At 40.3% G+C, this 17,473-nt stretch overlaps 1 protein-coding gene across 1 annotated transcript in view; it reads right to left on the reverse strand.

Moving 5' to 3' along the window:
* Positions 1–17,473, reverse strand: part of stpg2 (sperm-tail PG-rich repeat containing 2) — a 47,783-nt gene that overhangs the window by 26,955 nt on the left and 3,355 nt on the right. Inside the window, exons 4-9 of the mRNA XM_020602437.1 lie at positions 17,268–17,438; positions 13,749–13,925; positions 10,702–10,817; positions 9,269–9,380; positions 5,082–5,189; positions 19–175 (exon numbers count right to left, since the gene is read on the reverse strand). Of these exons, the coding sequence (XP_020458093.1) occupies positions 19–175; positions 5,082–5,189; positions 9,269–9,380; positions 10,702–10,817; positions 13,749–13,925; positions 17,268–17,438 (841 nt within the window). The remainder of the gene's footprint in view (positions 1–18; positions 176–5,081; positions 5,190–9,268; positions 9,381–10,701; positions 10,818–13,748; positions 13,926–17,267; positions 17,439–17,473) is intronic.

The raw sequence follows: 17,473 nt of genomic DNA on the forward strand, positions 1-17,473 counted from the left end.
AGACACACACACACAGACCTGGTGTGGAACAATTTTTGTGGTTAGTGAAGCGCGCTGCAGTGATGCCAAACGGGCTTTTCTTCACTCCCGCTGTCCTCTTCAGCAGCTCCAGGGCACCGCGTGGGTCATTATATAAACCGACAGGGGGCGATACTTCTTCCACAGAGCTAAACCTCTAATAGAGGGAGACGAAAGTGAAGAGGACAGATATAAGTTAGAGTGAGAGAAGAAACACAAAGTGAAGGCAGGCACATGTATCTTCAGTCTAGGCACCAGCACACACTCAAGCTGTATGATTTAATGATTATGACTATTTTTTCTACGCAGTGCCCATTTGGAACACATCGCATTTTTGTTGTGATTTGACCAAAAGCCATGTTTTCTACCTGAATGTGTTTATCTTAGATTTCTCTAGCCTCATCTGTACCTCTGCTCCATTCACCACACCATAATGCTAGTCTGCCCCTTTTGCCTTTCTCTTATCCCTTTTTTTATATAACTTCCAATTGCAAAACAGAGAAAACAAAAAAGACAAAAATGTCAAGAAAAAGAAACATATGAGATAAAGAGTAAAAGAGACTAAAATGCATTCAGATGGAACAAAGTGGTGAAATGAGGAACAAGGAAATGAGACGGGGTAAGCAGCATCTTCAACTCAAAGATAATGATGCACACAATCAGGTATGCAATGTCCTTTGACTGTTTTGCTGATAGCAGAGCTGATTCAGCGCTGTAACTGCTTGGCAGGTTCACTTCCTGGTATAAATGTTTATCTGACAGCCTATTATAACAACACAGGCAATCAAGGGACCAAAGCAGATAAGTTGCCGTTTCTGTCAAAATTACTGAAGGTGAACAAGCATGTTTCTGTGTAGCTCTGAATTTCTCTTCAGCCTCTCGCAGCTGAGCCATTCAGCTGGCGGTAATCAAATGCAACACAGGAATAAAAGAACTTGATTACTTCAAATACCAGCATGATCGCATTAATCACATTAACAATCCCATGTACATACACACACACACACACACACACACAGACTAGTTTCCCCAGGTGATTGTTCAAACTAAAAGAACGTTCTTAAATATAACCCATTTATTGGAAACATTCCAATTATCGATTTGCACTTTCCATTTAAACAAGGCGCGGCTGGTGGAAAATTAGTTGTGGGGTAATGAAAATTGTGTTAGTAATGCACAGAAGAATCATAGAGCTTTTAGGCAAAAAGAAATAATGAAAGGAAACAATGAATGAGTAATGGAGAAAGGAAAGGAAAATGACTGAAAGGAGAAATGTTTGGGTTCGAAATAGAGTGAGAAGAAAGGAGAAGAAGCAGGAACTACAAGACAGGCTGTTTCAAGGCCAAAATAAACTGTATTCATTCCTAGTCAGCTGGGAGCCGGGGTTTGTGGCCATCTGTCAAACCAAATCTGCCCTACTGTCTCTGGTAAAGTCTTATTCATGTGTGCATTGTTGTTGTTTTTTTTGTTTTTTTTTGCTCTCTCTCAAACTGAATGACAGAGCTTTGTTGACACTTCACATGAATGCTGAATCTATTTTGAATTTGAATTGTTTTTGGTTCCTGTGGTTCCTTTTCTAAACACGTATGATAAGAACTGCCAAAGCAGTACTTTTGGAAATCATGGCCAGACACAAAATGTTCTCGGTGCGAGGTGCCTCTACAAGCGCTGCGCTGACAGAATGTCTTAACATCTGTTGATGTGGATTAATGAGGACACAGAGTGATGGAACAGTTGGAGGAGTGCAAGTGCCCTTGTGCTCTTCTGACCAAAAAAAACAAAACAATCCCCCCCCAGACCCCACTCACTTTTAGGGCAGAGACACACCAAGCCAATATGAAAGGACTAGCAGAGGCATAGCAAACTGCTGTGCCACTGTGCACTAGTCATTGGTTTCATCAATATGTGAATCAGAGCTGAGAAATGTCATTGTTGGAATTAGCTATGAACTATTTTGTCAGACCCACATTAGTCTACACATCCTCTGCTGTATTCCAGAAATACCACAGGAAACTCCTCTAATGTATGTATTAATACCTTTTAAGAAAAATATCATGTTCCATTCCCAGGGGGCCAGAGGCCACAGTCAAGGTTCAGTGTCTTTTACTTCTGTGATTGGGCTTCACGAGCTCTAGGCACCATGCTTTTTAATTGTTGTGAATCAAAGTTTTGAAGGTTTGTAATAATCTTTCACATCACATGAATTTTATTGCCTGGCTTTTAATTATAAAGTACAATCGTTTGTTGTTTCTTGTTAACGGGTTTTCACATAAAATGTTATGAAACAATTAGAAAACATGATGTGAAATGAAAGGATAGAGATGAAAATAATCATAATTGAGGAGAAAGGAGAAGGAAATGGAAACCAAAGTAGAGGAGTGGGAAAGCCAAATGGTAAATGAGGGAAAAGTTTTTAAGCTTAAAAAAATATCAGGAGCAAAAGATGTTAAAAATGGGAGCTACTGGAGAAGGAAGGGAGTAAAAAAGGAAAGGGGAATGAGTGGAGTCATGAAGGTAAGAGGAATCAATCGAGCAAAAGATTTTTTACAAAATGTCCGATTGATAATTTGATATTGGGAAACTGGGGAGTCAAAGGGAAGAGAAGCTGTGAAAACTGGAAGGTTCCAGTGCTTCCTCTTCTCCTTCCCTCCTTCCCTCGTTTCCTTTCCATCACTCCACAGGGTATCTGTGTCAGGTGGAAACAGACACACAGGGAGACGAAGATCTAAGAAAACTGTTGCTTTTAGTTCTGCACTGGAGATGACTTGTGACATGCACACACACACTCCTCAGGGGATGTCAGTGGCAACATCACAGGGCCGACACACTAGCACAGCATGTGGCCAGGAGTATTAGGTCAGACTATGACACATGCGCACACACATTTGTACAGCTATCTTTGTGACGACACTCACTGACATAATGCAAACCCTACACTCTTACCCTGACACTAACCACCACAACTAACTGTCTAACCATAAACCTTGCCCCTAACCTACACCTACTATAATTTTAACCTGAACCTTAAAACCACGTTTTGACCCTCAAACAGCCCCTTGAATGTGTGTGAGAAAGGGAGGACTGGCCAAAATGTCCTCACTTCCCCACAATGCTCTCACTTTCACGGTATAAAAATCAAACTGGTCCTCACACTGTACTACACACACACACACACACACAGGTCTCTGGATGACCTCAATAACGTCTGTAACATAAAACGTTTTGCTAGTTTCCTGGTGAGAACAACTGATGCATGATTCTAGATTTTATTTGATGTATGTGTGGGGCCTGGTATTACTCATGTTGTGGGGATAAATTTGTTTATACTGTTACAATGCAAGCACTTGATGCCCTTAAGAGGACAAAAAGCAAATCCCCAGAATGTAAATCATTATATTTTAGAGTGATGACTGGGTTTAAGGTTAGGTGTTAGGTATTAGGTATTAGGCAAGTAGTGCTTATGGTTAAGGGTTACAAGGAATAGTGGTTGAAATATTCCCCTGTGAAATGGGACAACCGTTCAATACCTCTCCATCGGTAGCTAATGATGATGGTTAAGTAGATTACGCAATGCCATTAACAGCTGTGGTGATTTCTCTTGCGTGATCTATGAGCATCGGCAATTTTCAACAGCAAATAAGAACAATGCAAGGACAGGAATATGATTTTGACACCAGGGAATGCTGGTGGATTAGTTTGAAGTGAGTAGCATTGACTGCAGGGGGTTTTGTAGCCCTATCACTTCACCCCACCCCTCCATCCTAAAGAGAATCGGGTCACCCCTACCATTACGTAAAACAAAGGGGTAGGGCTAAGTGGTAGGGGCAAGGAGGTGAACTGGGGTTGGGCCTAAGTCCTCAAGAAATGAACGTTAATGAAATGTGTGAGTGTGTGAGAGAGAGATGTGTTCATTTGCATGCATATCAGCAATACTTGAAAATCTATTGTTCTTGTGTCTGTCTGCAGACAAAATATGCACGCATGTATGTCTGAATTTTCAATGTGTGTGTGTTATGAGAGCATACACCATCGTATTGTGTGCATGTGTGTCAGCATGATAATTAAAACATCAGTCAGAGAGTTTCACAGGAGTGAATCCATGGGGCAGTGCCACAGAGGAGTTGAGCTATTCCTGAGATACACATTTTCACATCCTTCATCTTCACTCCTCTGAGCCTCTTAATAAACTCCTCTTCACCCCCATCTGAAGAAACCCTTCACTCCCAGCACATCAATTAAACAAGCTAAGCCCAGTTCGGTGTTTTGGATCTGTAACGTAATCAGAAATGTTCCATATTAAAATCCAGTTTCCTTCAAGAATCATAAATTGAATTTAAATGTCTCCCGTAGATTATGTCTGGGAAATCTTTTCAATATGTTTTCTGTGTCTATAGAGCATGAAGTTAAAGATGCTGATTTAGTTTTACACTGAATGGTTTGGCTGGCCAGGAGCTATGGGGCCAGTGCAGGAGTATTTGGTTTGTGAGTCAAAGTGTGGTTTACTTTAATACTGTACAGCGCCACTTCTATTACACATACAGTGTAATAGAATAAAATCAATCAAGATTTATTTAGAGAGAGAGATTCTAAAGATGGCATAAGCACAAGCATGGTAATGCAATCTAAAGATAGAGGGGTGTTGCGAACACCTTTATTCATGTCGTCTTATACTGAGCATTAACTGGACAGTAGCTGCAGTTGCTAAGAGACAGCTAGTTAGTGCAGCTGTCTTACGAAAGTACACAACCTACTTGAGGTAAAAAAATACCCCCAAAAAAATCAGTTGAAGCACATATTATGAAATATTTACTGTATGCAATACTGATGCCTACCAGTAAAACATTAGAGAAACTTGGCTGTCTGACTCATCTTCGTTCAGACACCACTGAATATACACAGGCATCGAGTCAATGCACTTGGAAGACAAAATAAAACACAAAAAGACCTGGTGGACAAAGGCACTTCTGAAATTGCAGTGTTGCAATATGATTCATTTGAAAATGTACCCACAGAGCAGTGAATGGTTTAACCACGAACTTTGCTGCAATCTGTTTGCATTGTACCTCGGTCTGAGAGAGGAAGGGGCAGGTGTACTTTGGCTGGTTGCCAATGGACTTCACTGGCTTCTCAAATTGGCTTCTGATGTGGTACTGGCCTGGACCAGGAACTCCCTGATAGGAAGCAGAGAGAGAGAGAGAGAGAGATAAATGTGGGTAAATCAAGTGTAATACTTGTTCTGGGACGCAGTTAAATTCTTTGGTAATCTCTCTTTTTTGTAGTGGTCAGTTTGATGATTAGAAATGAAATAGTTACTGAGAGGAAAGAGGAGAAAGTGACAGTTTTATTTCCGTTTCTGAATTAAAAGAAGGGTCATGCGAAGCGAAGATACAGCAAAAGTATTAGATAAACTAAATGAAAGAGAAAATTTAAGCATTTCAGAGGAGTGAGCAATACATGAGACAAAAAAATGTAGTTAAGAAAAAGTCATTTTCCTTCTCTACTCTGCAGTGAAGTCATTTATATTTAAAACAAAACTGTCAGGCTGGAAGCTAAACTATACAAATGCGTGTGGTTGTTCTTTTCAGTCATATAACAATCATCTCATGTGCCAATTCAAGACAACTGCTCCATTTTAGTGCAGTAATTACTGTAACTAGCAAACCAGCTAACAACTCTAGACCTCACAGCGATGACAACGGTGAGAGATAAGGAAACACATAAAAACACACACCCTACTGCAGTGCCAGGACATTCTTGTATTTGAGGTGGTTTAACTAGGTCTGCAGTAAAACAGCATGGATTTCTGTGGAGATAGTTACACCCAAACCTTAGAGGGGACACTGGTGAATTTCAGCATAATATATCTTCCCCCTGCCTTAGGACAGTTCAATCTTTATTCATGAACTTTGCTACAGTGTCCTCTTGCCAGAAACAAATTTCTTGAATCCGAGATGTTACATAAATGCATACAATATGCTTTTGCAGAGTAAAGCCACCACAGAGAATGCTTTTCTTATGTTAAAATATATCATTCTTTGGAATAAAGACACTGGACAAAGAGAGCAAGACCACATCTTTTGATCACTTTCAGCCCTGTGATAAAACTGCTTTGAGTTGTTCATATTCATTCCATTTTTTCCACATCTACCAAAACATTAGGGAGCCCTGTTAACCCTTTCTCTCTGCCATTCAGAAAATCTGATACTAGCATTACACTGTGTTGTCCTAGAGGTGCTCTTCAAACAAGTTTTTAGGATGCAGCAAGAAGTCCCTGATGTGGTTCACTATTCATTTTTCATCAGCCATGAGGCTCGGTTGATGTCACTCCATCATTGGAAACTGCAAATATATGGTCTCAAATAAAAGTGAACAAGATTGTGAGCTTGTGAAATGATGTTCAGAAGCCTGTGGTTGTTCAGTATATCATCCTTTGTGCTATGTATGAAAAGATTTGCGTGAAAAAGATGTGACCGCAGAAAAAGAATCGGAAAACAGACACTGTCTGTGGCATACAACATCTGCACAAACACCCTAGTTTACAAGCAGTGTCACACTATGTACTTCTAACTTAGATCTGTGTGCTTAAGTATAACCTCAGTGTGAGAGAGAATATGAGACAGAGTATGTACAGTACAGGAATTCTCTGCTTTGAATTTGTGCTGGTTTTTTCCGTTAGTCTTTGTGTGACATCTCTGTTCATATATTTTATACACACGCATTATTTAGATACACTTTAATAGGGATGATATAGAAACACCAGCTTTGAAATGATTTCAGAACACCATTTTGAAATTAAAAAGCACGTGGTCCTTCATTAATTCCATACAAATTAAGTATACTTATGGCACTATACAACTCAGTCTCAGTGGTTTGTACAGTTTTAAGGTAGATAATCCTAGATTTCTTCTTCTTGTTCTTTTCCCCTGTGAGAACAGTGCTGCTTCCCCATTTCTAAAAATAACAAGTGCTGCAAACATAACACCATCCATGGCAATGTTAACATAGAATTCACAACATTTTACAGGTGAACTGACTGTGAACTTAACATTTATGGGGAAATATCAGACTTCACATTGGTACAGCTGCATCAGTTTTGCTTTGATTACAGGGATGCACATAATAATGGTTTGTTAAAGTGGCTTGCTCTGTTGTTGCCCTTGTCACGTCAGAATGCGTATTTAATGGAGAAATCCTAGACACAGACTCTTAAACTCTATGGGACAGCAGCAGCCCCAAGCCATTAGAGGCAGACTGTCTGCTGATCTCCTGGAAGTAAAGGTGTTTGTCCCGAGTGTCCCCAAGGTGGGTAATGATCTGGTCAGTGTATGTGTGAGTACGTGTGAGCTGAGTTTTCAGGTACTAATGATGATGGATGGAAGTGAAGCCATCATAGTAGGGATCCAACTGCACACATACAAGCACAAACACAAGGCAAAGTTGTTGATTCACAAGATTAATTACAGTATAGAAATATAAACTATCTATATAATTAGAGTAAATTTGAGTCATTTTAAAAGTTATATATTTGATAAAAAGGCAGATAGCAGATGCAATCAAATGTTATACATAATAAACTATGCACAGGTTAATGAACTACAATCTAAAATAGAGAAGAGACAGGAGAGCAAAATGTTCACGGAAGCAGAGAGCAAGAAGAGAGAAAGACGTAGGTCCGAGTCCATGACAACAGGCATACGTTCACCTCTCTCTCTCTCTCTCTACAAATCCAGACCCACATTTTTTGACTCTGCCTCACCCTGGCCACCTCACTGACCAGAGACATAAAGCATCACAAGGCTCTGCCAGCACTCTGAAGTTCATATGCAGGTGAGTAACTCCCCACCACTCAATTGTGTCCAATGTATCAGTGGTGTGTGTGTGTGTGTGTGTGTGTGTGAGAGAGAGAGAGAGAGAGAGAGAGAGAGAGAGAGAGAGAGAGAGAGAAAGAGTTATTACACAGCTTGTGCTCTACTGCCCTCTATGGTCCAACAGATAAACTGATGAATCTGAAGCATCAGAAGAGGGGGGTCTGAATAATTTCATCTTTAATCAACTGTACTTGAATAAATCCAGAATAAATCCAAAATACTTATCTTGACTCTGTTCTCATTGTAAGTCATGGCATTCTATTATGACTCATTATGTGTGTTGAGAATCAATCTGAATGTGCAATGAAGAAGGGAGACAAGCTGTTGAACTGCTTAAGAGATGCAGCTGGTCCCATAGCTTAGAAGGTACTACTAAAATATGTCAAGGTGTCAAAACTGAATTATGATCATTTCAGTGCAATTACTGCTGAAGGTTTCAATGGGGGAATGAGTAGTGGATGCAATGTTTTATTTATTCATAATGTGCTTATAATGGCCTATAATGTACTTTAACATAAGTAAAGAAAGTCATTTTCAGTTTTTCCCGTTTAGGGGTTGCCACAGCGAATCGTCACACTGACGACTCGCATGTTGACATTTGGCACATGTTTTATGCCAGATGCCCTTCCTGACGCAACCCTGATTCAAACCTGGGGCGCAGCGCCTTAACCACTAGCCTACCAGGGACGGCTAGTACTTTAACATAAGTATTACTTAAAAAAAATAAATATTACTTTTAAAAAAAAAAAAAAAAGTGCTCTGAATGTTTTAACAAAACTTTGATTATATGATGAATATGTTCATTGTGGTCAATAGCTCCTAAAGTTTTTGGATAACACTATAATCATGAAATTTTGAAAAACAAAAAAATACCACAACCTAGGCCTACCCATACGTTTTTCAGCCTATGCCATTGGACCACAGTGGAGCACTGAGCAGCTTAAAAGTCAGATATTTGCCTCAAGACCAAAAACAGGACTAAAAGAAGAGTGAATATTGTACTTATTTTAAACATGCAGCTAGAAACATGACTCCAGGAGAATACTAACGCTGCTCTTCAGTATATCTGCTGGATGTTTGTTCACATATTTGCATTGTCAGACTTTATAAGATGATAATGTGCCAGTATTGTGTGTGTGTGTGTAGCCGTGCTTCCCAAAATCAATTAATTTAATTTTAAATCAATTGATGTTGGTTTAATTGCCACTTGTGGCCATAGTCTCCACTGCTGAGCAAGTTACATAAGCACACTTTAAAGGACCACGTCCTGAACGGGGCTAGGGCTTGACATTTGATCCCAGTCCTGTATAGCTTCTATAGCTGCATTATCATTTGTCTAAGTCTGACATCTATCGCACACATGTACACAAACACATACACACCTTCTTTTCCTCTTGCTTGGGCACTAGTTCATGGTAGCGGGGAATGATAAGCTCAGCTCTGCCTTTCTGTTCCTTTTGAAGGTTCACATTCTCATAGCGTGTTTCTGTGACTCTGTGGCACAAAAAACAACAACAATGCAATTGAGAATAAAAGACACAGACAAACAAACAGAAGAGATAAAGAACAAAGAGAGCAATGTCATTAAAACATACAAACCGTAAAAATATAAGGACCAATGAGGAGACAATACAATTAGAGAGGAAGAGAGACATGGAAAAGTCAATTAGAAGAAAAAAACAAAACAAATATAGATGGGAGGAGAGGACAAGAGAAAGAAGGAAAGAACAACAGAAGGCAGAGTGAAGGGGGAAAAACAAAAAGACTTCAATAACAGCTCTGTCTGTAACTGTAAGAGAAGTAAAGACAGCATTTTCAATCACTGTATGTACCTATGTGCATCCAGCACAATTGCTCACATGTCCACCTGCCCTTCTGTTGCTTTATGAATAGCTGAGCCAGATCTGTGTACCTACCAGTTTGGAAGCGCTTACTAAGATCCATCTTCAGTGGCCATCAAGAGGAATGCTATATGAGAAATGTCAAACATAACATCCTGGCAGTACGATCAAAGCACTTTGGTGGAGCAGCTTCTCTGTTGAGCACACATCAGCTCAATAGCAGTGAACTTGTGAGACTAGATGCCCTGAAACATCTAATCTAACTAAACTTTTGGCTCTTTGTTCATGCCTCAGAAGCATTTTATTCTAAATACATGCACTAATGGTTATCCATCAAATTTATTTCAATATAAATATCTCAGAATCACAGACAACGTCACTTGTTTAGTGAGCAATGGCTAACTTCAGCCATCTCTTTAGTGGACTCTTTAGTGCCAAGCATAATTTTGTATGAGAGATGAAATTTCAGTTAGTTAACATCCCAGACAAATAAGTTATTTCCTAAACTCTTTGCACCTGATACAAAAACTTAAGTAAAACAACACAGTACTGTATCAGTGTTTAAGGGAGTTGTCCTCATGTTTTAAACTTAAAGTGGCAGCTTAAAGCAATAGTTTTGCATTTGGGGAAACATGCTTATTCACTGCCTTGCCGAGAGTTAGATGAGAAAATCAATACTAAAGAAAATACAAGGCTAGAGCCACCAGCTGGTTAGCGAACCAAAATACTGGAATGGAGGAGAAACAACTAGCAGCCTGCATTTGTCCAAATAAAGTCACTGCTGCCAGCTAGCTGGCTAGGCTAGCTGTTTCTACTCTTGTTGGCTAAGTTAAACTAACTGGCTGTAGCTTTACATATACTGTAAATTCATTTTAAACTTATTTCACAAAAATATCAAAATACTGCCATGACACACCACAACAATCAATTATGTTGTACTCATTAAACTGTGTAGCATGGCATGAGGTACTCACATTTCAGGGTAATATTGTCCTGGACCTGGTCCCACCTCCACTGTCACCTCACCTCTCTTGCCTGTCATGTTGCCAAAGTGGATACCTTTATACTTCTGTGAAGAGCTCACATCAAACTGGAGGAAAGGAAAGAGTAGGAGACAGAACAGAATGACAACCGAGGAGTGGATAAAAAAAAGGAATGGCCAGAAGATGAGAACAGAAGCGAGAGAATTGGATGATAAATGGATGAACAAAAAAAGCAGAAAATAAAATTGACTCATTCACATGTACCTGGTTTTGCTTCCAGGCAGAGCTCATGAAGATGGGGCTGAATTAAATGTGAAGTTCAGCCATATGCCAGCATATGTCAAAGATCTAGGGGAAACCCTCCATCCTTTTTTATCTCTCTGAGTTTTACAACCTGTTTCTGCAGCCTCTAATCACTGCTTGAGAGAGGCTAAATCTGGAAATGGAAAAGAGCTGGCCAACTATTGTCAGACACATTTTAGAGATACTATGGGTGAGGTTTTCTGAAAACTATATTACAAGGTCCTTTCTTCTTAGACAGAGGTCATTTATTCATCAACAAGACAAGGTTTACAGTACAGTCATCCTAATGACTAGTATTAAAACTAATATAATTGTGATACAGAAATGATTCACTGACAGATAAATACACCCACCCCATTTTCACTTAAATTCATGTTCCTGACCAACAGCATATACCATACTGTATGATGGATGTGGCGCTCTCACATCCCTCCACTTTGCAATAATGACATCAAAATATCATGAATACAGCAACTGCCATCTTGTTTCTTTTTTTGGGGGGGTTCAACCGCTCTGTGCAGTAGTGACCAGTGAAATCAAGTAAAATACACCTCTCTTTTTATATTAAATAACTTATTAAGAACAAATTTACTTGAAGAATTAGCATTTGTACACATATCAGCATGATAATATCTACCAAAAATCACATAAATGACCTCTGGGAAAGGTTTTTCCAGTGGTATCAGTGGCTTCACGTCTGGGAGCTGTCACGGCATCCATATTTTAAACAGTCGATGTTCCTGACACTGACAAAGGCCTGCTGCTTGTCGCTCAATTTTGAAAACACTTGTACTAAAAAGAAACAGGCACAAAAACAAAACCTCCATTGATTAAAAAAAATCAAAACACCTCAATTCTTCAGTCGCGTTTCTAACTCTTTCTTTGATCAACCTGTCAGTGTCTGTTACTGGAGGTTACTGGAGGATTGGCAGGGATTCTCAAAAAGTTTCTAACTCCATATGAAGCCTGTCTATTTATCGTGACTTCAGCAGAGACCGGAGGACGAGAGCTGATGTTTTCTCCCCTGTGATCATCCAGTCCAGTTTTGAGGATGGGAGACAGGAAACAAAAATGTTCTGATGCTTGGAGTTAAAAAGAAAGACAACTATTCTGCATTGCACACAAACACATGCAGGCACCATGGTGGTATCGCTGCTGGCGTTCAGTTCAGAAGCACAAATTGCCTATTTGTGTCAAGGAGAGTTTTTAAAAGCAAAACAAAACACAGCTACTGGGTATAAACATATCCATTCAGCTTTGATAAAACAGAAAGGGAGGCCATTTATTATTTAAATGAGAATAAAAAAAGTCAACCAGAAATAAAAGTTTCTGTTAGTGAGGTCGTGTGTGGGCAGGATCCCGCAGGCTGAACTGCTGATGTTGCTTTCCACAAACACATACACAACACAGCATGCGTACAAAAATGAGTCTGGTTCGGCTGAAAGAACAGTCCTGCCCACATCTCTTATTTCCATCCAACATCTTCACACCCAGTACAGACTGTGTGCAGGGTGACTACTTAACTTCTGGGGCTAGTTATTTTAGGGCTAAACAGTGAAATTATTATTCACACAGAGTCATGAGCAAAGCCTATTGATCACCAATTGGCCAGTAAGCAAGTGTTGCAATCTTGGCCATTCCATCTGACATCTTCTTCTAACAGTCTGTGTTCCACATCACAATCTGGCCAGCTGTGTCATGACAGTCTGCCGAGTCCAATACTACATGGCCCAGAAAACCAAAAAAAATCTTGAGGTGACACTATTTATAATTTAATCCAAGTGCTTTTATTATGCATAGCAACATTTCACATCCATCACATGTGCCCGTACCAAGATGGCCAATAGCTATACACTACTCCAGTTTAATGACCTGTCACTAATGTTGTGTACAAATGTGTAAGCATCGGTCAATGCTGCAAAGTAAGCGTTCTGTCAATGCAGACCTGAACCATAATTTTAGGGTCAGTGGATAAATCCAAAGGTGTTTTTGTGTTTCGCAATAAAACTCAGGCAGAATGTGTCTTATCATTCAAACTTTGAAGCTACATTCTCAGACAGACACTTAATTCTGCCTCTCCACACTTTTGAACTCAGCCTGAGCACAGGGCGGGGAACGTGTTTGGGTTTAAAGAAATGAGTATGTCAGTCGGAAAGACAGAGGGAAGGAGACACACAGAGGTTGAACTTTCAAAGGGAGAACAACTGAAGTTGAGAGCTGCTAATAGCGGTAAATCACAGCATGCCTCTGTGCCTTTGCCGGTGTGTTGACACAACCTCGGCCAACACTCAAGGACGCTGTTGACTTCCCCTGGTCATTATCAGATGAAAAATGATTTAATTGAGAGCCAGACCAGCAGGCGTGTGCATTATTTTAAGTGAATATTGTAATATAGCTTGAAGAATAATTACTAATGGCTCTCTTTGTTGGCATGTAAAATGGATGAGCATTGGTGCACTGTGGTTTTTTTTTTTGTAAGTGGAGTTGCATTCATTAGCTATGGAAATGGGTTTTGGGCCAACTGAATGAAGAGGGGTGGGGGATCAGTGGTGCATTAGATCTGCCTAAAACTAATGGACCTCGCTTCATGGGTAGCACAAGTACACTCACACACTCCTCACAGATGAATGAAAGCACACGTGTGCACAAATGAGCACTTCACATCCTCTGATGGATGTACGTTCAAACTGCAACAGGGGTGTGCATACTGTAGATATGTGTGTATTGGCCCTTACCAGCAATGGACTGTAGTAAGCTGGCCCCAAGGTCATGTCTCTATGAGGGGGCTGCTGCTTGCGGAGCACACCCAGGGCGTCCTCCTCATAACCATAGGCCTGGCCTGGGGAAGGAATGGATGGGATATCTGACTGATGAGCCAGTCTGAGAATTTTAGCCTGCAGCAACTGCGCAGACTGGGGAAAAAGCAGAAGAAAGACAAGGAGGGCAAGGAGAGAAGTCAAGGTTTGCAATGGAAAGTATGCCTTGGCCTATAAAGTAGCTGAGCATCACCTGGGGCCAATATACTGTGATACTGATGAAGGGACAGAGACAGATGGTGAGAAAGAGTGAGAGGAGACTGAAGACAAGAAACAAAAGAGGGAAAGGTAAAGGGAGGATGAAAGAAAGAAAGATGGAAGGGGAAGTGTAGGAAGAGGAACAATATCTGCTGAGGAGAAAGAAATGAAGCCATCCCTGTCAGATGATTACCACTGGCATGGAAGGAGAAGAGTGTGAACATAATCTCTATATGGACTCTGTCGTGATTGGTCAGGCCTGGAGGAGAAACTTTCTCTTTATGAAGTGAACTAATCATTGGTATTGGTCTCAATCAGATAAAAGCCCTGAGTTCAGTATTAACTCACAGCTTATCTGTGCATGTATTCACTGGACATAAATTTAACATAGCAGGAGAATGGAAAGAGCAACTTAATCTCATCTCCAAGTTCACTGCAGGCTGAATTCAATACAGTACCACTGCTGATGAAGCTGATGCTGCTAGACAGAATACATCCTCCAGATTTCAGGAACTGTTCCCCAAATGCATATACTGCATCATGCACGTTATTAGGTGAGATAGATTATATAGACAGCAAATAAGAGGGAGGGTTCACTGCACCACAGCTGGAATTATAACATTACAAGGCTCTTGTATTTGTTGCGTTTGATGAACAGCAATGATACACCTGTCAAGGGGGGGCTTGCCAATACCTTGATTCATCAAATACAAAACCATGAGCAATGTTTCAATGTTACAAAGAGCAGAGGTAAAATTAACACACTGTTGTCTTCAGGCTTTAGTCACTTCCACTGTGTAAGAATCAAAGTGTTCCTGAACTCTGTCACTGCTGCCGCTTCTGAGGACTTTAGAATTTGGCATATTCAGTCTAATAAGGTTACCGTCGCCTATGATGGCACTGAATTTCAGATAGCAAAAACAACTTCAGTCAGACAGCTGCAGTGCCTAGTCTTCCCCATCATTTGCTGATGTTTTATATTTATCTATTTAAGAATATGTTATCACTTTCCTAAAACACTCCCTCTGTATGGTGTCTTTGTATTTTCACTCTTCATTATTTCCACGATGACAATGACTCCTTGATTACTGAGCTTCTGCACTGCATTATAAGTGACTGCTGTGCATATTAGAAGCTTTATCCTGCAAAATGTGGTAGAAATTCTGACTGATCGAACAAATTCAATGACATATTGCAACTTTCTTTTCCTTCACATGCCATGTTTAAAGTAGGCATTACTGAATGATACGTCGTCAGCTGTTACAGCTACAGTGCCTTGCGAAAGTATTCGGCCCCCTTGAACTTTGCGACCTTTTGCCACATTTCAGGCTTCAAACATAAAGATATAAAACTGTAATTTTTTTGTGAAGAATCAACAACAAGTGGGACACAATCATGAAGTGGAACGAAATTTATTGGATATTTCAAACTTTTTTAACAAATAAAAAAACTGAAAAATTGGGCGTGCAAAATTATTCAACCCCCTTAAGTTAATACGTTGTAGCGCCACCTTTTGCTGCGATTACAGCTGTAAGTCACTTGGGGTATGTCTCTATCAGTTTTGCACATCGAGAGACTGAAATTTTTGCCCATGCCTCCTTGCAAAACAGCTCGAGCTCAGTGAGGTTGGATGGAGAGCGTTTGTGAACAGCAGTTGTCAGTTCTTTCCACAGATTCTCGATTGGATTCAGGTCTGGACTTTGACTTGGCCATTCTAACACCTGGATATGTTTATTTGTGAACCATTCCATTGTAGATTTTGCTTTATGTTTTGGATCATTGTCTTGTTGGAAGACAAATCTCCGTCCCAGTCTCAGGTCTTTTGCAGACTCCATCAGGTTTCCTTCCAGAATGGTCCTGTATTTGGCTCCATCCATCTTCCCATCAATTTTAACCATCTTCCCGGTCCCTGCTGAAGAAAAGCAGGCCCAAAACATGATGCTGCCACCACCATGTTTGACAATGGGGATGGTGTGTTCAGGGTGATGAGCTGTGTTGCTTTTACGCCAAACATAACGTTTTGCAGTGTTGCCAAAAAGTTCGATTTTGGTTTCATCTGACCAGAGCACCTTCTTCCACATGTTTGGTGTGTCTCCCAGGTGGCTTGTGGCAAACTTTAAACGACACTTTTTATGGATATCTTTAAGAAATGGCTTTCTTCTTGCCACTCTTCCATAAAGGCCAGATTTGTGCAGTATACGACTGATTGTTGTCCTATGGACAGAGTCTCCCACCTCAGCTGTAGATCTCTGCAGTTCATCCAGAGTGATCATGGGCCTCTTGGCTGCATCTCTGATCAGTCTTCTCCTTGTATGAGCTGAAAGTTTAGAGGGACGGCCAGGTCTTGGTAGATTTGCAGTGGTCTGATACTCCTTCCATTTCAATATTATCACTTGCACAGTGCTCCTTGGGATGTTTAAAGCTTGGGAAATCTTTTTGTATCCAAATCCGGCTTTAAACTTCTCCACAACAGTATCTCGGACCTGCCTGGTGTGTTCCTTGTTCTTCATGATGCTCTCTGCGCTTTAAACAGACCTCTGAGACTATCACAGTGCAGGTGCATTTATACGGAGACTTGATTACACACAGGTGGATTCTATTTATCATCATTAGTCATTTAGGTCAACATTGGATCATTCAGAGATCCTCACTGAACTTCTGGAGAGAGTTTGCTGCACTGAAAGTAAAGGGGCTGAATAATTTTGCACGCCCAATTTTTCAGTTTTTTATTTGTTAAAAAAGTTTGACATATCCAATAAATTTCGTTCCACTTCATGATTGTGTCCCACTTGTTGTTGATTCTTCGCAAAAAATTACAGTTTTATATCTTTATGTTTGAAGCCTGAAATGTGGCAAAAGGTCGCAAAGTTCAAGGGGGCCGAATACTTTCGCAAGGCACTGTAATACACCACATGGTGACAAAAGACAGCTAGAGTACATCTCAGTGCAAGAAGAGTACTGCATATTATGTATATATAAAATGTAAATGTGTGGATTATAAGTGAGGATACCAGCAATACATAAGTATCTTTTTCTTCCATTAGATGACTTTTTGATGAGTCCTCATTACGCCAACTATGAGCAGTTTTTCACATAAATTTTATATACAAAAGGCATCCTATACACAGTTTATTGTAGGTGAACAACATAAGATACAAAGTGCAAGTCAATCAAAAAAAAAAAAAAATCTGTCAGTAACATGACTACTCATTTGCTTTGCCCTTATAGTTTCACCCTTACACTTATTTTTCTGGCAAGCTGCTCGGCCTGTCCAGCATCAGTCGTCACGGCCCTGAGTGTATTTCCTGAGGCAGGCGGCACATTGTAGGCCCCAGGGCCAGGTACCTCCGACGACACCTCTTCAAAACGCTTGGAGCGGTTCTGAAGACTGCAGCCACCGTGGATGTTCAGCTGAAGAGACGAAGGTTCCGCAGAAAAACGAGCCA

Source organism: Monopterus albus, unplaced genomic scaffold (genome assembly GCF_001952655.1).
Source record: "Monopterus albus unplaced genomic scaffold, M_albus_1.0 scaffold56.1, whole genome shotgun sequence".
Classification (NCBI taxonomy): domain Eukaryota; kingdom Metazoa; phylum Chordata; class Actinopteri; order Synbranchiformes; family Synbranchidae; genus Monopterus; species Monopterus albus.